The sequence below is a fragment of the Equus caballus genome, chromosome 17 (genome assembly GCF_041296265.1).
Source record: "Equus caballus isolate H_3958 breed thoroughbred chromosome 17, TB-T2T, whole genome shotgun sequence".
NCBI lineage: Eukaryota > Metazoa > Chordata > Mammalia > Perissodactyla > Equidae > Equus > Equus caballus.
Genome location: NC_091700.1, coordinates 44984844 through 45006698, shown reverse-complemented (window position 1 = coordinate 45006698; position 21855 = coordinate 44984844). Strand labels below are relative to the sequence as shown.

At 40.4% G+C, this 21855-nt stretch overlaps 1 protein-coding gene across 4 annotated transcripts in view; it reads right to left on the bottom strand.

Annotated features, from left to right (window-relative positions):
• The window catches only part of LCP1 (lymphocyte cytosolic protein 1), a 78490-nt gene that overhangs the window by 5123 nt on the left and 51512 nt on the right, over positions 1-21855 (bottom strand). For all 4 annotated transcript variants that reach the window (XM_023621598.2, XM_070239757.1, XM_070239758.1 and 1 more), the window contains exons 9-16: positions 20876-21041; positions 19386-19528; positions 16560-16655; positions 14604-14799; positions 12411-12489; positions 11700-11814; positions 10415-10548; positions 2638-2761 (exon numbers count right to left, since the gene is read on the bottom strand). In XM_023621598.2, coding sequence (XP_023477366.1) covers positions 2638-2761; positions 10415-10548; positions 11700-11814; positions 12411-12489; positions 14604-14799; positions 16560-16655; positions 19386-19528; positions 20876-21041 — 1053 coding nt within the window. The remainder of the gene's footprint in view (positions 1-2637; positions 2762-10414; positions 10549-11699; positions 11815-12410; positions 12490-14603; positions 14800-16559; positions 16656-19385; positions 19529-20875; positions 21042-21855) is intronic.

Genomic DNA, 21855 nt, shown 5'->3' with positions numbered 1-21855 from the left:
TCTTAAATAAGAAATATAAACAGCATGTTCTGGGAAGTGCCACGGTGTTGCACATGGTGTTTTAAATCAACTGTAGTTTCTTTAGGGGTATCAGTAACTTCCTGGTGGCTCACTAAGCAGAGGAAATCCATTGTCTGCCAACAGGCGGGGAGTCATTCACAAATGGTGAATGGAAGGAAGTTAGGACAACTGGAGAAAAGCAGAGAGGTTGAAATATATGTTTAATTTAACCCCTGGTTATTAGTAGATGAAGCGATGATTTGAAAAATAAACCATGAGGAAGGAAAGGCTACAGATACTAGGAAAATCCTGTTTCATTTGGGGGGACATCCCAGAGGTGACAGGCAGGGAGAGTGATGAGGGCTCAGCTGGACAGGAGCCTCAGTAGATGCTCTTTTCTTGGACACCTCACGGGAGAAAAGAGTCATTAGGTCCAGGGAGACAGTGATGGCAACTATGTGATTAAATGCAATGACGGTCACTAATATTTGTTGGTGTCTCACAGTTTGCTCAGCGCTTATTAATAGGTTATCTCACTTGTGGCCACAGCCCAAGGCGTAGGCATCTAATCTTAGTTTACAGGGAGTCGAGGAAGTTTCCGAGGTGGAGTGACTTGCTGCTCAGTGGTGGGGCCGGGATTTGAACTCAGGTATTCTGGGCTCTTTCTTTGGCATTTGTGAACATTTGGATGGCCACACTTAGAGCTGTGAATGCTCCTAAGGTGTGAGCACATAAAACTCTGCTCCGTCTGTCCTCCTCGCTCCTGGGGACCTGTGAGCGCAGACGTGCAGAGGCAACTGCGTGTCACTGTCCAAGCAAGTCAAGTCCAAACACCTCATATTTTGAGAATCCAACTGGAATTAATTCTAAGCAAAGAAGCAAGACACAAGACCCCTGCAAGAGGCTAGGTCCCTAGCAGTGGTCCTCTGTTTATGTAGAATAATATTTTAAAAAATACAATGGGTCCATTTTTATTTAGTCCTGGGTAATATAAGAACTATCATAAAATTAAAATCAATATATACAACCATAATCTAATTTCTGCCATTATCTCAAGCTTCTATCACCACAGCATTTTTTGGTGAAGAGCCACAAGGGAAGAAAAATGGAGAGATTTGGGTTTCGCCTTCTTTCCTACTTTCTGCCCACAATATCGTGGAGGTGCTGACAGGCAGAGAAAGGGCCAGCAACAGGCAGCCTTCATCGATGAAGAGGGGACAAGGAATATTTCCACAGTGGTTATTCAAGGGTGGGTTGTGTTCATGTTTTTTTTAAAGGGTTTCACTTAAAAGCAATGTGGGGCCAATTTGACATTTTCCTCTTGTGTTCCTTTTTACCTAATCAATTCTGTAATGACTTAGTGAGAAGACAGGAGAAAATTAGCCTAGAAGATCACAAGGAACAAAAGAAATGTCAAACATTCCCAAGAGTGAGGCCCCACAAGAACACTCCAGAAGCTGCCGGGAATGTTATGGGCTGCCGTGGCGGCTGTTTTACACAGAGATCACCCCTGGGCTATCTCACCCATCACTTCACAGCAATGGTTATGTGACCTGTAGATGCCCTCTGCTCTATAACCTCACCTGGCAGGTAAAAGGCGCTTTCCCCTCACCGGCAATCACTGGCTACAATCTCAGGAGTTACCTGAGCTCCAGTTTCCTCACCTATAAAATGAGGAAAACAGCCAAGTTCACAGTGTCTGTGAAGATGGAATGAGACCTTACAAACAGGGAGCCCCTGGTACTTGGAGCGGATTCCATATTGGAGCACCCCTCGCCTCTGCTCCTCTCCACTGCCTCTCCAATCCCCTTCTGGAAGAGCTTGCTGAGATCTGTCACCAGCCTCAGCTCAGCTCTCCTCCTGAATGGTAAGCTGGAGGGGGACAGCAGTGGCCGTTATCTTGACGAGCTCACAGGGAGTGGGCACTCCTGATACAGCTCAACCCACAGATACCTTCTGCCCTTTCTGGTGGGGAGAGATTTTAATTTTTTTTCTTGATTTTGAAGCAAAGGATTGATATCATGACGAACGGCTTCACCGACCCTGTTAATACAACTCTGAAGGGGCCCCTCCCCGGAATCTTGACCTTTAAACCAGAAAAATGTAGTTAAGATGGCACAGATATTATAATAGGGATCAAGTGCGCAGGTCCCTTGAGGAAGGATCCAGCTAATGTATGAAACACGCGGCAAGAAATTTAATAAAAGATAATGCTGTTATTAATAAAAATGGGATTTGGATACGAGTACACAACTTCTTTTTCTCAAAAAACATCCCATGGGAGATGTTTTAGCATTTTTGATTTCACCGTTACTATGCTCGCCACGTGAATCATGGAACTCTGCACGTTTGAAAAATATTATCACATTTTATGTTATTTTGAAAGAACAATGCCTAAAATGATGTGTTAAAAGTGATGGGTTTTTAAAAAATTACTTATTATGAGAAAAAGTGACAAGAAATTTGTCAATGAATTGGCCTATGAACATCAAAACAATAATGGGTCATTTGAGCAAAATAAAAATTGGAGGGGGAGCCTTAGACACCTCACACTGAAGGTCACTATACAGAAGAGTGAAAACAACAAAGATAAGCATAGAGTTCAGGTGGCCATGAGCAGTAGATTAAGAATTTTACCTTGAAACTAGAGATGGATGAACTTTTCTCCGCTTCTTTCAATGTTTGATTCACCCAGTTGACAATAATGTCATCATTGACCTTCTGTCCACCTCCAATTTCTTCCAGAATATTCAGCGTGTACCTGCACAAAATCAAGAATGATTTCTGGAAAAAAGTTGCTAAAGTATTGAATATCACAGAGAGTAGCTGGGTAGAAATGTTCTTTTCTTTCTAGTTATGTCACAGAAGATAGGCTGGACACCATTGCATTTGCTGGCAAAAAAAACCCCTAGAAGAACATCAGTTCCTTTAAGGAGAACTTAAAATGTAAGTTTATGTTTGTTAGACTAAGACGCAGAGCAAACCCCTCTTTCTAAGCACTGTCATTGCTCTGGGGAGGAAGAGAAAGCAGAAGGACAAGAAAAGGAAGCGAAAGATTCGAACCAGTGATGCTTTTCTTAAAGGAACCATAAAAACCAAGGAACAACTCAATGTTAGAAAAGCCCAAGTAGCCCCACTAACAAAGGAAAAACAGAGAAGAGCTTCCTTCTTATATCACAGAAGTAGAAATACTAGAAATACACCAACCAAAGTTAATCTTTAGCCTGAGGGAAAGGATTCCCTTAAATACACACTGCTATGAGTAGTACTGGGTTTGTCTGGGAAACGTTTATTAAGAAGATGCTTCAAGTTCTTAAAATTCCACGGAGCAGAGAAGACCCACCATGCCCTAAGGCTACTCCCTCTGAAGGGAGAAATATACAGAAGAAAGCCAAGCCTTTGGGCAGGTTTGCTGGCCTCAAGGTTCAGGCCTGCAGGAGGGGATCAAATTGCCCATGAAAGACCTTCAGGGCTAGGATTTCAGGGTGCGCTGGTCAAACAGAAACTCAAGTATCCTGCGTTTGTGTCTGGACGGGCGCGCCTAAATGAGGTCACCCTCCATCTGGTGCCCAGGATTTCGCTTACAGAATCCATTGAGTGTCCTCCTCCAGTTACTGCTTCTTTGGAAAACACAATTCTCCCATGATTTCCCACACGGTTTTCAAGTTTAATTCCTGAAATAGGAGCGATGCTCTGTTTCCGCTAAGCTAAAGCACCTTTCCATCCTTGCAGATGGGAAGAAAATGGCCTCTGCAACTTTGCTTTCAAAAAAAAAGGACCATGTTTACCAATTTGGCATCGAAGTCCTCTCAATTACACCTTCCCAAACTCCCTCAAATCCACAGCTTTCTCTTCATTCTGCCGCTCCTCCCCACAGAATTACCTTTCTAAAGTACAGTTCTGGTCACATCATTTAAAGTGACTGTCCATGGGCCGAAGACTCCTCAGAACGGTGCCTCACAATTTGGCCCTAGCATCCATTTTCAGCGCATCTCTGATTTCCTCCTTCCCTCCCATCTTCCTGGCCTTATCCCCATGCCCCTCACAGACACACACACACGCACACCATCAGCAGCTCCCTGATCACACCACGCATCCTCCTGTCTCCTGCCTCCATGACCCAGCTATGCTCTGCCTGGGACGTCCTTCCTCTCTAGTGAACTTCTAGTCTGAACAATTCCCAGCTCAAGCATCATTTTTCCAACCCACACAGTGTATTAATCATTCTTTGTTACACTTGCTTCCAATCTGTTCGCCAGAACTTTTGATGGAGTTGATATGCAGGTCTCTGTCTGCCCTCCATGTGCCCTCAGACAGAGTTCCTGTATCCTGTTCATCACAGTGATGTCAGGGGTTAGCAGAGTGCCTAGAACATATTGGGCTTGTAGTAAATGAAAGAACAGCATGGTGGGTGAAATAAATAGAATGACTTTCTCCTAGGGAGCAAGGAGAAAGTCAAGATGAGAAATGCTTAGTCTGGGCCCAGAGATGGGGCAAAAACGCTAAGAATAATGAGTATAAATGCAATAAGTCCCAGGTAGATTTTCAAAATATTCCTAGTCTGGGAAAAGGCCCTAGTTTTGATCTGTTCATAAAGATGATGTTTTACGGCAGACTGGCTCCTTGTTTCCTGATAGTTAGCATATGTATTAAGTTTCTAGCATTTATCGTAACATTTAAGAATTTCTGCCCAGTGAACTCATTAAGGAATGGTGGGTTAGTGCTTGCTTCATCAGGTCACGTCTATATTTAAGCCGGTGAAACCAAGTGAGTTTATCCTGGGACCAAATTCTCATTTCCCTTTGTTGGGAGTCCCAGACTGCTTAGCTGACACTCTCAAGAAGACAGAGGCGTGGCTTCGACCCACTTCCTACATGAGGGAAGGAAATGGTAGAGACAAGAAGCTCACCTTTGTACAAAAGTCTACCCATGAAAATACAAAAAGCCACTATGGAAAAGGGAAACTTAGACACAGAAAACCGTGGGCGAGGCTGACTGCATTCAGCGGTCTGGCCAGCACTAAGTCGTCCTTCTGCCACCTCAAGGGAGATGCGGAGGTTTAACCGCAATCAGATGCCTGCCTGCAGGTACAATGGTAAAAACAAACGGAAGAAAAGATAGAATGAGGTTGGAGCCTCAACTCTAGGCACTAAACGTAGATTCAAAATTTAAAACAAAAGTCCATTGGCCTGTGACTACCTGGGATTTTCCGTTTGAGGTACTCACTCCATATCATCAAACATATTTTGGGGCAACTGTGCTATTATTAACTGGAACCCTCTGGACAAGATCCACCAACACGGGGCTTGCCTGCTGCACTGCGCGGAAAAGCCCTCTGTCGAAAGGAAATGGCATCACGAGCCCAGCGTTAGCCAGCGCCTCCTCCCACAAGAGGATTGATGAGGTGTGTGTGTGCAGCAGGAGAAGGGATGTGATATTACTTGCTTGCTTTCCTGCCTTCCAACACTTGTTTTATTTATTTAACATTTGACCCAGAGGGACAAATCTTGGTGTTTTGTTTTTCAAGGACCCATTCCAAACTCACTGTCCACAGCCTGTTGGATTTTGAAAGAATTCCCTCTTTTGCCCACCTCAGACTCTTTGTTCATTTGCTGGAGTCAGACTATCAGTGCTGGCTGTCGGCAGCCTACCTGCTTTGGGCTTTTGTCTCTAAATTTATCCACATGCTATCCGCCGGCTTTCCAATCTGGGAACGATTTCCAGGCTACTGCCGGCGAAAGGGAGGTTTAAGTACACATCTTTCATTTGTTCTTAGGGGGAAAAATGACATGCCATTTGCTGTCCAGATAAATGACCAAATTAGCACATCTGTGCCATCCAATGAAATAAATTCCAGCTAGAACTGGCTCTAAATTTAATAGATCTGTTAATGCGCAGCACACAGAGAAAAAAATCCCTTCTGGCAGTATTTACATAATTATCAATCATTTCATCTCCTTCAATAGTAATATATTTCTCTGTCCACTTTCTTATACGCTTAATTCTTGTATAGTAAACACTCATGAGAAAAATTACTTCTTAACCAGGTGGAGACAGCAGCAGCCGACTAGGCCTTATCATATACATACCAGCTATAAAGTATGATATTGGGCCACACTTTTATAAAACTTCCACAACAAAGATCATATTACAAGGTGATTTTCAGATATGATGAAATTCAAAATAGAATAGAGGTGGCCTGAGGTTTTTTTTTTTCCATCATTCAAACAGAAAATATCAAAGATTATTTCATATTCAAACTCAGAAGTCAATTTAACTTTTGCAACTAAAAAGACTTTTGCTTTGGTTTTTAAAGCAATCAGTACCAGAGCCAGTCTGTTAAAAATGAAAAACTCATGTGATAGACAATAGAGAATAATTCACAAATAGTTTTTGAAAATACACTGGTGAGATGGCCCTTGGAACGTTCAGTGATGTTCTAGATACACGCAGTAAAGCAGACATAGCATTGAAGCTTCTTTACTTCTGGAATTTCCTGTGCTACAGGACCCTTATGACATCTGCCTTCAGTCTTCAAGGAGACCCCACTTTAGAAATAGCTAGTAGATCACTAAATTTGATAAAGGAAATGTGAATCAGGGAGTGAAATCTATTATGATCAATTCTGATTATCCTACATCACCTGCAAACATTGACAGTGACAAATAAAAATGGCAAGCAATAGGATATATTGGAGTATACGAGGAAGCCATTTGGTGTAAACCTAATTCGGCCTAACTTTGTTTTTTCCAAAAGGGCCTGACTGGCCATTGAGCACGCATTGTATATCTGCTTAGACATTTCCTACGGCCAGAACAAAGACCCTTGAGATAAAGGTGCAACTTCCCCCAACATTGGCATTTCCTGAGGGATAAGCATCTTTCCTTAGGCTAGGAATTGATCACTGCAGCTCACCTGTGACCACCCAGCTGGAGACAACAGACTGCCATCCTGCTGTGTTCACTGAGACAGAAGACCTACCTGCTATTTCCATCAATCGCTGTGCCGACAGAGCAGTCTCGTGACTATTGTAAAAGGGACATTTCAATCATATGTGAAACATCCTCTTTGAGGGTATATAACCACCATGTATACCCCCACTTCTTTGGAGTGCTCTGTTCCTTTGTGGAAAGACTCTCCCGGGTTATAATCCTCAGATTTAAGCTCAGAATAAACTCACCCAAATTTTCATTTATAGATTGGGTATGGATTATTTTCGTCAACAACACAATTATTTCAAGGACCATTATGAATATTAGGATCTACAGACAGTGGCCTGGGAATAAAGCTGAAGTGCCCAGGGACACCACAAACCTTGTCTTTGCCATGACCTTGTAGGATGTAATGTAATGTGGCATATGGTTTCTGGAGCTTCCTTCAGATAGAAAAAGGAATTAAGTGACACTAACATACATTCTAATTAAGGGATGTAAGATTTCTGCCTGGTCAGAGCTATCAGTGTAGAAGGAAAGAGAGAAGAATTTAAAAGTAAACTCTTTTATACTTATAGATTTGCTATCTAAAATTCTTCCCAGGCTCATGCTTTTGTACCAAAAATTGTTTATTTCTCTTACAATTTATTTTCTGTTTGTTTATGATATTATACTCTACTATTATTTAAATAATATCACCACATAGCTCTTGCATTAATCAAGTTTATATTCAGCTACAAAAGGGATCTAAAGTTCTCCCTTAAAGAACTAGTGGGGGGCGGGGGGGGGAGCTGGCCTGGTGGCAAAGTGGTTAAATTGGCAAGCTCCACTCCGGTGGCGTGGGGTTTACTGGTTTGGATCTCGGGTGTGGATATATGCACCACTTATCAAGCCATGCTGTGGCAGGTGCCCCACATATAAAATAGAGGAAGATTGGCACAGATGTTAGCTCAGGGCCAATCTTCCTCAGCAAAAAGAAGAGGATTGGCAGCAGTTAGCTCATGGATAATCTTCCTAAACAAAAAACAAACAAACAAACAAAAAACTAGCAGGAAATTCTGCTTCTGGGCATGGTGGAGTAACAGGGATTAGATTTACTCTTCTGCCTCTGTTTATACCTAAAACACAATGAAACAGACAGGAAACAACACTGTTCAGACATTGGACAACAAGAAGCACACCACAGCAGTACCTGGGAGAAGGGAAAGACATGTGGTGAGCTCTAAGATTGTCTCAGCTTATTGCACGGAGAGTCTCCAGGCTGCAGTGTGGGGAGAGAGCCCAAATAGAGCATGGCAGTTTCCCTGGGTTGAAGGGACAGGGTTGAGAACTCAAAGAAGCCAAGGTGCCTAGAATTTGTGGGATGGAATAACAGAGAGGAAAGAACTGTCTGGGAGGACAGAGTCATCCAGAAAGGAAGCTCCAGAGGTTTTCAGAGGGTTTGCCTCAAATCTTTAGCTGAGTACTGCTCAGTGCTTGCATGTGAGGAAACTTTCAGAGGCTGGGAAAAGAACATAGAAATGGACAAGGCAAACAATTCTTGGAGCTCACACATGGCTGGAAATAATTTGGTTTCCACCAGTTGGAGTGAAAAAAATAGGATACATGGAGTACCAAGTAAAGTACTCAGAAGAGATTGTCCCAGGACTAACAGACAAAATTAGGTCAAGACCAATTAAGCTTTTAAGTAAGCCTCAAAAGGATCAAATTATGTTTAAGTAACTTAACTGCATCCCAGAACAAAATTCAAGAATATTTAAAGGAATGCAGAAATATCCAGCACAGAGTAAAGTAGAATTCACAATGTCTCATATACAATAAAAAAAATAAGCAGACATGCAAAGAAGCAGGAAAATATGACCCATAATAAGGATAAAAATCAATTAATAGAAACAGAACTAGAAATAACAGTTACTGTAATTATATTCCATATGTTCAAGAAGTTAGAGGAGAGAGATATAGGAGATTCCAAAAAGACACAAATTAAATTTCTATACATGAAAACTATAATGTCTGAGATAAAAAATATAGACACTGGATGGGATTAAGGGAGACTAGACATTTCAGAAGAAGAGAGGAGTGAATTTTAAGAGAAAGCAATAGAAATTATCCCAAATGAAACATATAGAGGAAAAAATAAAACATAAAGGAAAAAAATGAAGATCAATGAGGATCAATGAACTCTGGGACAACTTCAGATGACCAAATATATGTGTACCTGGAGTCCTCAAAACACTGGGGTGGGTGGGTACAGGAGACATACTTGAAGAAATAAAGGCCAAAATTTTTCCAAATTTGATGAAAATTATAAACGCAGAGATTCAAGAAGTTCAATAAACCTTGAGTATGAGAAACACCAATGCACATCATAATCAAATTGATTAAAACAAGTGATAAAGTAAAATCTTTTTTTTTTTAAAGATTGGCACCTGAGCTAACAACATCTGTTGCCAATCCTTTCCTCTTCTTCTTCTTCTTCTCCCCAAAGAACACTGGTACATAGTTGTACATTATAGCTGTAAGTGCCTCTGGTTGTGCTATGTGGGACGCTGCCTCAGCGTGGCCTGATGAGTGGCACCACGTCCGCGCCTGGGATCTGAACCAGCGAAACCCTGGGCTGCCAAAGCAGAGCGCAGGAACTTAACCACTCAGCCAGGGCCAGCCCCTAATAAAGTAAAATCTTCAAAGAAGACAGAGGAAAAAAGATACATTACACACAGAGGAAAAAGATAAGAATGACAACAGATTTATCACTGGAAACAATGTAAGCAGAAGACAGTGAACACTATCTTTAAGTAATAGAAGACAAAACTATCAACCTAGAATGCTACACTCAGAGAAAGTATCTTTCTGATATTGAAGATGAAATAAAGTTTTTCAGACATGTAGAAACTGAAATAATTCCTTGCCAGCAGATCTGCACTATTAGAAATATTTCAAGTAGAGGGCAAATGATATCAGATGGAAATCTGGATCTACACCATGGAAAGAAGAGCTCCAGAAATGGCAAATATGTGGGTAATATATAGCATATTTTTCCCTTATTTTGAAAATCCCTTTACAAGATCATTGAATATTATTAACACAAATCAGTTAAAAATTAAAAGATGGAAAAAGATTTTCCAGGTTAAAATTAATCAAGAGGAAGCTGGAGTGGTTATATTAATATCAGAAAAAGCAGATTTCAGAGAAAATATTACCAGGCATAAAAAGGGTCACTCCATAATGAAAAAGGGGGGATTAATTAAGAGGACAACAATCTAAAATAATCATGAACCTAATAACAGCTTCAAAGTACCTGTAATAAAACTGATAGAAGTGAAAGGAAGAAAATAGGACAATAACAAAACACTCCTTCGGTTTTAAGTTTAGCTTAAAATATAGTCTCACTGGTTCAAATCACATCCTGAAAATTTGCTAGTATTTTTCTAGGTAAATAATACATTCCATAAAAAGCCATTCCCAGGGGTTGCATGCGTTACCTTCTCATTAGCTGCCAGATCAAGGCCAATGTCAGGGTGCGGTTCCCTTCATTGAGATCTTGTCCAGCAATGCCAACCAGGGAAAACTTAGCTTGATTCTTCCCCAATTCCACTGCGTAGTTACAGTTCTCAAGCTGTTAAGGAGCAAGAACACAAACAACCTAATGTTATCATCTCTATGGTGATAAATACTAGATAAAATAAGATAAGAAAAATAGAGACACAAAATGAAATAAATACGGTCAGACTGAATGATCTGTGAAGACTCGCCTGGTTCTGCAATCCTAGGATTCTAAATGAGTCAAAGAATTTTCCATCTATTTTTTTTTTTTTTTTGAGGAAGAGTAGCCCTGAGCTGACATCTGCTGCCAATCCTCCTCTTTTTGCTAAGGAAGACTGGCACTGAGCTAACATCCATGCCCATCTTCCTCTACTTTATATGTGGGACGCCTGCTACAGCATTGCTTGCCAAGCAGTGCCATGTCCGCACCTGGGATCCAAACCAGCGAAACCTGGGCTGCTGAAGTGGAACATGCGCACTTAACCGCTGTGCCACCCTGCCAACCCCAGAATTTTCCATCTTTTCTTAAATAGAACCCCTCACATCCACCAAAAAATATCCATAGCGTACTCTGAGTGTAAAACCAAAATGAATTCATTATTATGAACATTTTCATGGTGCTATCACACTACACAGAGAGCCATGCTCAGTTAGCTGTCCATATATTCCTAAAGTAGCTGAATTCACAGAGGCTGACATGGGAAATCTGGATTCTCCATTCTATGTGCACATAGTGGACTGACAACGGGGGCAGGTATTCCCTGGTTAAACGTGGATCGTTAAGAGTCAGAGAGATGAGAAAGGTTTGCGCCAACCCCATTGCTGTTTTTACAAAACAATGTGTTCCCCTGGTGTTGACAGTAGAAAAACTATTTGTTCAAGTCAAACTGTCAGTACAAAGCTCCAATTCTTTAGAAAATTAGAATGAGGATCCTGCTGGGAGAACAGCAACCGTGTAGCTCTGCTTGTTCTAATTATCTTAATGAGAATTTTTACATCATAATGTTTAAAGACATGCAACATGGAATTATAAATGAGTAATCAGCTGAAATAATGGACTCACTTTAATAAAACCATTCAGGTTTCAGATTGCCGCACTATAATTTAATCCCTGGGTAAACATTACTTATCTAAGTGCGGCCTCCTGATAACGTATTCACAGGGTGCTCCTGCAGGCTGATGACTTCACCTGCCTATCTGGATGCCAGAAGAGGCATGGTTTACCTTCTTCATGTTGCCCCCCAGCTTGGGGTATGGTGGTTTGTTTACTCTGTTCCAATCAACAGGGACTTTAATCTTTTCGTAGAGCTGGAAGATGACCAGGGCATCTGATAAATCGCTGAACAAAAGCAAACACAAAAGAATTCTCAGAGAGCCAGCAACGACTAAGGGCCTGCGGCGGGCCAGGCACCTGCTCATATACTAGCTCAAGGAACACGCACAACAATCTGGCAAAATTGGTATCAGTATCTCCGTCTTTAGAGGTAATGAAACTCTGACTCAGAGAAACTGAGGGAATTTACTCAAGGTTCCTCCACGTATGACTACCGGTGCCCCTTCAGCCAAAACACACCGCCCCCCAGGAAAAGAAATACAGCTCTAATAAATGGCATAGGAGACAAGCACAAACTGACCATTTCTTGTTTCGCCTGTCTGTGAGCAGATCACAGGCTGACAACTTGCAGTACATCTTATTTTTCAGTAACCTTTTGCTGAGGTTATGATTTTGTACTAAACACACAGCAAGACTGGTATATGGGAGAGTTTTTCCTTTGAACACCCAGCATATGAATCTCAATTTGGCCCTTTTCTCCTTCTCATTAAGGTACACACATTTTGTGAAAAGAATTGCATACCATAGTGATATTGGAAATCTTGGGGATCTTTCAAGGTCTGAGTGTCTCACATTAAGGGAGAGTCCCCAGATATTCTTACCTGTACAAATGATTGACTCGTGGGTTAACGCCCAAGGAGTTCATCCAGTTCCTAAACGTCCGCTCTTCTCTTGTCTCACCTAAATTAAGGAAGGCCAGTTATCTTTCAGGCGCCTCGAAGATATGCCTTTTTTATGATCAAAGCTTAACTAAAGAGGCTGTAATAAAAACTGAAGGTAAAATGATAAAAATAAATTAAATAAACCCTAATGGATTTGGATGAGGGTTGCTATCCTGTGTTAATTTTTTTTCCAATTCAATTCAACAAGTATTTCTATAGTATCTAACAGTAATGTGCAAAATCCTGTGTGGGGAAACTGTTCAGAGCTGGCCCTCAAAGGCATACATTCTTTCTGGAAAAACAAGACTTTTAGGCCTCAAAGAGAGGTCACGTAAGCTAGAGGGCTAACATACGAGGCAGACGTATTTGCTGTTTGAGTTGAGACGGGAGAGAATAGGATGGGCTCAATTTGGAGGGAGTGGAATTTCAGCTTCACTTGATAAATTAATATTAATAAAAGTAAAATCTGGACAGTAAAAAGGAAAGAGGAGAGGATTTGGAGGGATAGTAGAGGGATGGCAGTAGAAGATAGCATAAATAGGAACACAAAGAAAGTGAGAGGCTGGGTTTGTGTGAAAACATTAGCAACTGGTTTTCCAGGGATCTGTGTTGTACAGCACACAGAGATAAGACTCTGTCTAATGGCTGGAACCAGAATTGGGGATGTTTGAACGTCAGGTAGCAGACCTTGGATGATAAATTAGACAATGTCAGTCATTACAGATTCTTTTTTTTTATTACTATAATAAATTCTTGAGCAAGGCAGAGATATAACGAAAGCAGTACAGTGATGTGCCTGGCAGCGGTGTGCAGAATTACTGGAAGGCAATATGCATTTAAATTAAACATGCAGAGTAGATAGTGTTTGACATGAGCACACGGGCACATTCAAGTGCTTGACGAATGGAGGGATAGGCCCCTAAGACCTACTGAAATAGTTGGTGTATGATTTAATAAGAGTCCAGAAGAGCAGGAAGGAAAAATACCAATCTAAAAGCCATTCTGCAGGAAGAATTATTAGTATTTGCTGGTTCAATAGATTTAGGAATGAAGGAAAGGAAGATATCAAAGTGCAAGCCAGGGTCTTAGTTTTGGTGACTGAAGAGAAAAAAAAGTGGTATGATTAATGGAAATGGAGTATTTCTAAAGGAGAATGGATGGGATGGGGGGAGGGGCAGTAGAGCAGAAAGACTGTGAGGGGAAGAGAAATGATCAATTCTGTTTTGTATATGCTGAATTTCAAGTGAGAGTAAAGGACCCGGAGGGAATGTTCTAGAGGCAGCTGGAAATGGGTGATTAGAAGACTTGATATATATATTTGGTAGTCAACAAAATGTATGGATCCCTGACCACGATTTATCAAATGATACGGATGCAGCAGTGTTGGAACACAGATTGATTTTTGTATTTCCAGCGAGAGTAAAGCATTGCAGAAGAGGATCAATCAATACTTTAAATCTGGATTTCCTCGCTTTGAGGATATTCATTTAATATTAATTTTGTCTTGATTTTTCCATCTTAATATTGGGACTAATTCATGAAAAAAAAAAAGTAAACATCTCTGTCACTTTCACCTGTTAGAACCTGACTCAAGCTATATGCTTTTTGTCCAATCTTAGGGCATTAACTCCCAAAACACAGCTGTCAGGGATTCTGTCTCAAAATATGATTGTGTGCTCCCCATAATCCAAATCAAAGAAAGAAAACAAAAACCTCAGAAAGCACATCTCAGCATAAGCTAAATATCATTTCTAGATGATGAGTAGCTGCAGTTTCTTGCCTCTAGGAATTAACACAGTCCATTAAGTACATAAATTAAGTTTTGGGAACTCAGGATTTATTTCATCTGATAATTAAATGCATTATCTTCCCTATAACATTTAATTCTGATAATGGATGAAGCCTGTGTATAATAGATGTGATGTAATGGTATTTGATTATTCCTGCTTGGCTGTAATTGACTTGATTAATCTGTTTATTCTCTTTGTTACGTATCAGAGAATTGACGACCTGTTTGCACATCTTTGGCAACGTGTGAGGGGTTTATATTTGCTTAGGAGGTACTTTTGAACTGCCCTTTCATTAAAATGGTGAATGCTTTTCCAAACTCCTAAGCAACTGGTTTCCAGTTACCTTCAAGAGCCCCCCAGTCGATGTCCTGGTTCTCCGGTTTGTGCAGGGCAGGATATCTGTTAAACAGGTTGGCAATGAAAGCCAAGTTCAACTTGGGGTTCCCTCGGACAACATCCGTGGCTGTGACAAACTGCCGGCAGCCCAGCCTCTCCGCCTGCTGCAACATGCACTCTGCCCTCTGGAGGTCATCCTTCTCCTGCAACCAAATAGGATGTCTCAAGGCGGGGTCAAGGCTCTCCATGACCAAGTAGACATTATTAAATGAAAACGAAATGGGAATCTTACCGAAACCCTTAGTGTTAAACCTCAGATAGACATTGAATAATAAAACATTATTACTTATATTCGCCTGAACCAAAATCGAAAAGTCACAAGTAAAAGGAATCTCAGAAGGAATCGAGTCCTCTCATCTCCCTACAGAACCATTTCAGATGAATGGCTGGTTGCCCTGTGTTCAAAGAGATTCAGTAGAATCTACAATCTTAACATGTAAGTTGATCTTAATTATCTTCAAGCATTAAACTTCCTTTTTATTATTTTCTTGCATAGACTTCATGAGATTTTGTCTACCAAAATTTTTATTTATTAAGTCATAAATTATATTCCTACTTTCAGTTCATCCAAGATATTTACACTTGTCAATAAAAACATCTGATTAGCCTACCACTGTGCCCACACTGAGTTGGTGTACTTGCAACTCAGACAAATTAAATGTGATAGTTAAGCTACATAGTATGTTTGATAAATATATAATATCAGTTTGGTTTTTGCAGATGTCAGATTAAGAACCATTCACTTAACATATTAAAAATCTATTCCAATAGTCCTAGAGACTCTCCAGTCATTTGTAAACAGACTCTCATTAGAAGATCAGTTTCCTTGAAATATGGTCCACTATCCTTAAAGCTCTTAATTTGTCTCTGAAACCACCAGTTTTCAGAAAACAGAACTTTACACTGGAATTATTTCTTAATATGGTGCTTTACTAGATAACACTATACATTACACATTTGGTGAGCTGCACTGCTCATTCAGGAATGACTTAACTTTAGTATTAACTCACTGGATTTAACTCTAATCATATTAAATGAGGCACAAAAATGGGTAAGGTGATTTCTCAAGATCAAGATTAAAGTGGTGGCAAAACTGAGTTTTAACACTCAGACCCATGTTGGGCCCACTGTTTTGAAGAGCCCTCAAACAAGATGTTTCTAAGAACTCACACATCTCGCCCAGTCCTTTTCTCCCATTACCCTCAACGGTGTAGAGAGGTGGGGTTGCGGCTGGGTGAATTTGGGTGCCATCCTGGGTTTAAATCCTTGCTATGCCATGTACTGGCTCTGTGGTCATGAGATGATTAGTAGCTTCTCTGATCTTCCGTTTTCTCAACTATCAAACAGTTATTAACACTGACCTTAGTGATGTTTGCAAGGATTAGAGGCAGTGTACGCCACGTGCCTAGCACAGTCCCTGCCGAATGGGAGGAACTCAGCAAGTGGAGTGTAGTCTTATTACCACTAGAGGAAAAGGACCCCAGCCTTGGATCAAAAATCTTCCATTAATCTTTCACATGATCTTGGACATATTAATCAACCCTTCTGAGTCTCAGTTTTTTCACCACTAAAGTGAGAATTTATTTATTTGTATAACCATCCCATCTATTATCAGAGATAAGATCCAGATACCTAAAAATGAAATAACAATAGTTCTGGGTGTTGTAGAGCCTGTTAAATGATGGTACATACACAGCAGTGCCCTGTATGGTGTACGGCATTTAATTAGTATTAGTTTCTTTCTTTCCTTAATGTTTATGTCCAGATTCAATTTTCCATGATTATTATCCAAAACTGTAAACAGTTTTTAACAGTTCTAACTGGGCTTTAAGTAAAGATGTCCACGCATGGAACCCCAGAGTCAGGGTCATGCAGGACAATGGAACTGCCAATGTGGCCTTACCCTTAATCCTGACATGTCAATGACAACAGCAGGAATACCTTCTTCATCTCCTTTTGGAGCCACCTGTTCAAGCAGGTGGTAATAAGCTTTCGAATCCTGTGAGAAATTAAGAAATAGTTTCAAAACAACACAGCTAATTATATACTTAGCAAGACAATAATTTCCCCAAAGCAAACATATTTCATTTCTTATTTGACTATCATTCAAGGATTCAACTTAATTAACAAAGCTGGAAACATTCACTAATTTGAATTTTCTATTTGTCAGTTTATATATTATATTTATCTTTTTTTTTTAAAGGAGTATAACAATAAAAATATAGGACATACATAAAAGGCAACCCAAAGAAGAAAACACTATTTTGTTGTCCTTAGAGGAGGGAAAATAATTTATTAACATGTATTAAATTGTATACAGGAAAATATATATACCTTTATATTGGTGTAGAAGTCAGTCAGCTAAGGTTTCATAAAAAAAAAGTGACAGAAAAAGGAAGCAGAAGTTTAAAGCAGAGTTTAAAAATACATTTAAATGGACAATCAACAAAAGAAAAAGAGTTCAAAGACAGAAGGTTGAAGCATTAACAGTCTTTATGTAAAGGGAGAGATATTAAGATGACAAGCACATTTAATGTTTATCGAGAAGCTAAATGGTTAAACTTAGTTATAGCAGATTGGAAACATTGAATTCTTAGATTTTCTTAGATCCTGGAAATATGCTTATTGACAAAAAGAATTCTCAGAATCATAGTCTTAAAATTATAAATGTATTCTCATTCAATAAAAGCATACAGATTTTCAGATAATTTATTTAAACCACTTAAAGAGATCTTAATTTCTCTTAAACACTGAAAAATCAACTGTTGCTCTGTTTTGTCTTGTTTTTTAACTGAGTAGGGACTGAGGACAGCAGAGGTGTGCTAACCACCTGTGACATTAGAAAGATGGCAGGAGACAAGGCCAGCCACTGATGTTGCACCTGGGGAAACTGATTTTCATCTCTTTTCTTTCTACCCTCCCCCTCTCTTACTTTTCACTGTAGCTATTTTGAAGTCAGTGAAAGTTCCATGCAGGTGTTAGGCACAAATAAAATTTGCCTACCACGGGTTACATCTGTTTAGCTTTGCTAAGAGTCACCTCATTTCACCTGCGCCTGAGGAACGTGTCTCACTCACTCTCGGACGGGCATTCTCCCCACCCTTGCTGACTTTGTGTGATTTAAGGGCATCTCCCAAAGTTGCTGGATGCTCAGACATACACGTCACAGCTCTGACCTTAGCGGGATGCAGGTGCTCCCTGAGAACAGGCACAACCACTGTGTAAGTGCCCAGCTGGCCACTTCCTATCTCATACAGAGACTTCCCAAGTCCCAAAGGGGTATCATTCTAAAGAACACAACCTTTTAGTGATGGGAAATCAGGTAAATTTATGGCTCAGATCAAGCAGCCTAATTTTGGCTGAAAAGCTTGAAAGTTTTGGCTGAAACAATTGCGGAGCTTAACTGTTGCGCAAAAAGGTAGATAATGCTGTCCAGCTCCCGATAAATCTCAGTTTGGTTGGTGGTGCCGGAAGACTGTTAATAACCAATGAGAGTAGTGTAATTAGAAAAATGAACTTGGTATTATTAGCTTAGGTCCTAACAGGGGACTTTCCATCTAGAAGCTTCACTCTAACTGGCACCGTGCCTGGCAGACCCTGAGTTCTAAAAGCCATCGGGTCCACAGCAGGGAGAAGCTGTCACTCAAAGAATTATAAGCTTGGGTTGACTCTCGGTGAGTCACATGACCTTTCCTCTGACTCTTTCTCTTTGGAGAGAATTTCTTTAACTTTTGAGAAAGTGGAGACTGAAATGTTTTTCTCCTGATGCATCCCAGCATTTCTACTCCTAGGAACTGCCTTCTGACGTTCCTTCCTGCTCTGTAAGTTCCATCTTGGTCCATCTGTCATCACTGCCAACAGCTGTTTCCTTTCACCTTGTCAAGGAACTCTGCACAAACTTGAAGACCACAGTGTGTACCTCCCTCAGCCTTTCCCCTTCTGGATCTCTCTTGTAGGACTGATTGTGCCTTCTACACGCTCTGGGGTAAATTCTCATTGCAGAGGGTTTCCAGAATCACAATCTTTTAAAAATCACTCTGGTTTCTTACAAATGAAAAACTTTCAAGAAATTCACAAGCTGTTTTAGAGAGGCAGTATAGTATGGTGGCCGAGGACGTGGACCATGCAGGACGACTGCTGGATTTGCATCCTGACCCCATTCCCCAGCTATGTGAACTTCAACAAGTTGCTTAAATTCTCTTTACCTCAGTTTCCTTATCTGTAAAATGAGAAAATAATAATCCTTATCTCACCCAGGTTTGTTGTGAGGATTAAATGAGTCAATACAGTATACAGCAATTAGAACAGTGCCTGGCATGCAGTAGACACCATGTTTACCATTATTAGTGTAATTAGAAGAGTAATTCCTACTTAATTTTTTTAAAAAGAATTGCCATCTGGTGCTCCCATTGATAAAATCCGAAAGACATTACAGTCCTACAAATATTCTCTTGAAAAGCAGTCTTCTCTCTCGCCCTTCCTCTCTCACCCTCGCCCCTCTACTTCCTGATGTTGAAATTCTAAGGGCGATGCATCTGCCTTTGATGATGCAGTTGCTGGGGCTTCGGACAGATGTGCACGTGGCCCAGAGCTAGAGCAGCACATGGACGACTGAGAAGAGCAAGTGACTCCAAAAGCCACTGTCTAACTAACCCCACAGACTCTGAAGCGACGTGGCCCAAATTCTTTTCACCGCCAGTTATTCACATTCAAACTACACTCCTCCTACCTTGATGTCGGTACTGAAGTTGCCAATTTTGTTGCAGCCTGCGTTTTCCAGGTGGTAATTAGCCCACCTCAGCAGAAGCTCCTCTGGGGAGAGTTTCATCAAATCCTCCAGGCTCTCCCCTTCTCTCAAAAGAGCAATCAGAGCTGAAGAAGCACAAAAGCCAAAGAAAAATTAATACAGGGATATTTGGGGGGATTAGTTATAATTCTCATTGCCCTCTGCTGGGAAGCTAAAGATAGCAACGTTCTCTCTCTGGGGTAAAAGTACTTACAGCCTTTCTAATGGAATAAACACTTTATTATTATCCCTAAAAAGAGGGGTAAGACATTGTGAGCTTATTTATTATCCCCATTTTTCAGATGGGGAAGACATGGCACCAATGGCTCTCAATGCTATGCCTAAGAATACCATGGCAGAGCCACAGAAATAACCTAGACTATTGGCTCAGAGTGCACCACTGGGACTGTCAGACCAGGTTTCAAGATATGACAACATTTTTGCTTTTAAGAGATCAATTTTGTAATAATGACAATGTCCTCTTGTCTATTCCCATAGGTGTTTTATATTTCAAATGCTTACCTGCATAATTATAGCATCTCAAAAAGTATAATCAACTCTTTCCTGTTTCCCAGATGAATAAATATATTTTGCTCAGCTAGAAGGTTTCAATTTAGCTGAGGTCATTATTTGCAAATCAATATTCTTTCTCGTGGGTTCTAAGTTTCCTATTTGCTTTTTTCCCTCTTCTTTATATTATGTTTAATATATTGGTTTTAAAATGGTACCCCAGGATTCTTGACTGGTTCTTGTGATGTGGACATATAAATAAAAAGTATACATAACTAAGGTTAGAATTTGGCTACAGATTTCTTATTGGTAGTATCTGTACTGGAAAACTAAAAGGTAACATTGTGTTTCGTATGATATTTACCAAGGTCTACTATTTCTGTGTAAAGGGCGGGGCTGTAATTGTGTAAATACAGACAGGATGGTGAGAGCAGACAGAATAAGATTGACAGCCACAATACTTAGTTGAGAACTTTGAAAGCCTAAACGCAATTTTCTATAGTCTTGGTAAGAAATGGACCAAGTTTCTCCTAACCTGGTGCTACTGCTGCAGTATATGGATGTGAATTGCTCCATAAAAGGCAAGTTTAAAAGAGTCTAATTTGTTATAAAGTGTCTAAAGGCAAAGTGAACTCAGAAAAGCTCTTGAGGTTGGAGTCCCAGACAGCTAGAGAGAGCTACAGGTTCCACACAGGCATTACCATTCGTCTGTGGTCTTAAAAAGCTTTTGCTCTGTCATTTAAAAAAGTCTGGTCAGTGTAGACAGAACATGTTACATTAATACAAAGGATTCAATATAACTCCACTTTTCAAAAACTGAGGATTCTGAGCTTGACAATTCCTGACATCTTCCTCCTGTAGCCCCCAACACATGCATTAATAAAAAGCTATGCCATTAATAACATTTGTGGCTTTGCTCATACCTTCATTTCTGCTGAGTTCGATATCAGCAAACAACCCAATCTTGATGACTTGCCACAAAAGTCCCAGGACCAGGTAGGGCTTCCCCTCCTTTAAGTCCTCAGCCCCAATGTTAACCACGTGGCACCCGATGGCTGAGGCAGAGTTCAGAGCCAGGTTCAAATTTTCCTAAAGGAGAAACAGTATGCAAGTTTGTTTTCGACTTTACCGATGCCAAACGATGATTACTGATCTGTAGCAGCAACAATGATTTACTTCTGGAAAGTTCACATGTCTGGAAGCATGGTCTTCACTAGATTTTAACATTGAGAAAAAGCAGCGAGTAACCACTGGAAGAGAAAATCCCATAACCCAGATACTGGGCTTATGCAGTGCCTATTCAGTCAAACCAGAACCCGGAGCTGAAGGCTCATCCTGGTCAGAGGAAACTAACGAGTCTTATGTTTTTCCATATTGCTCTGTGATGGAACCTCCGCACTCAACACCTCCATCAGCCAGGAATAAAGGGGTACCTTGGAGGGTAGCCATTGTCTTGTCACTGTCTATCATTAATAACACAACCGCTGAAGTGAATCAAGGTCATAAAAAAGAGTAACAAAATAGCTTTGACTTTCAGATTGAGTATTAAGAGAGTGAAAAAGACAAATCAAATGCCTAGAAAAGATAGTGTGGTTTTTACTAGGACAATTTATTGAGTATCCATAATATCTAGGGACCTTGAGTACACACACACGTACACACACACAATGTGCACACACACAATGTGCACACACACAAGCACACATGTACTGATCATATATTCTTATTACCAACAACAATATATGTAATGTAACTCTCACACAGTTGGAATAGTCAATCACAGTTTCAGTCTGGAGTCTATATACTATTCTTGGGTCCACAAAGGAAGATATATCAGAGTCAAAGATGTATAGAAGTTATTTTTATGGCAAATTAAAAAGAAAACAAAACAAAACATAGGCCG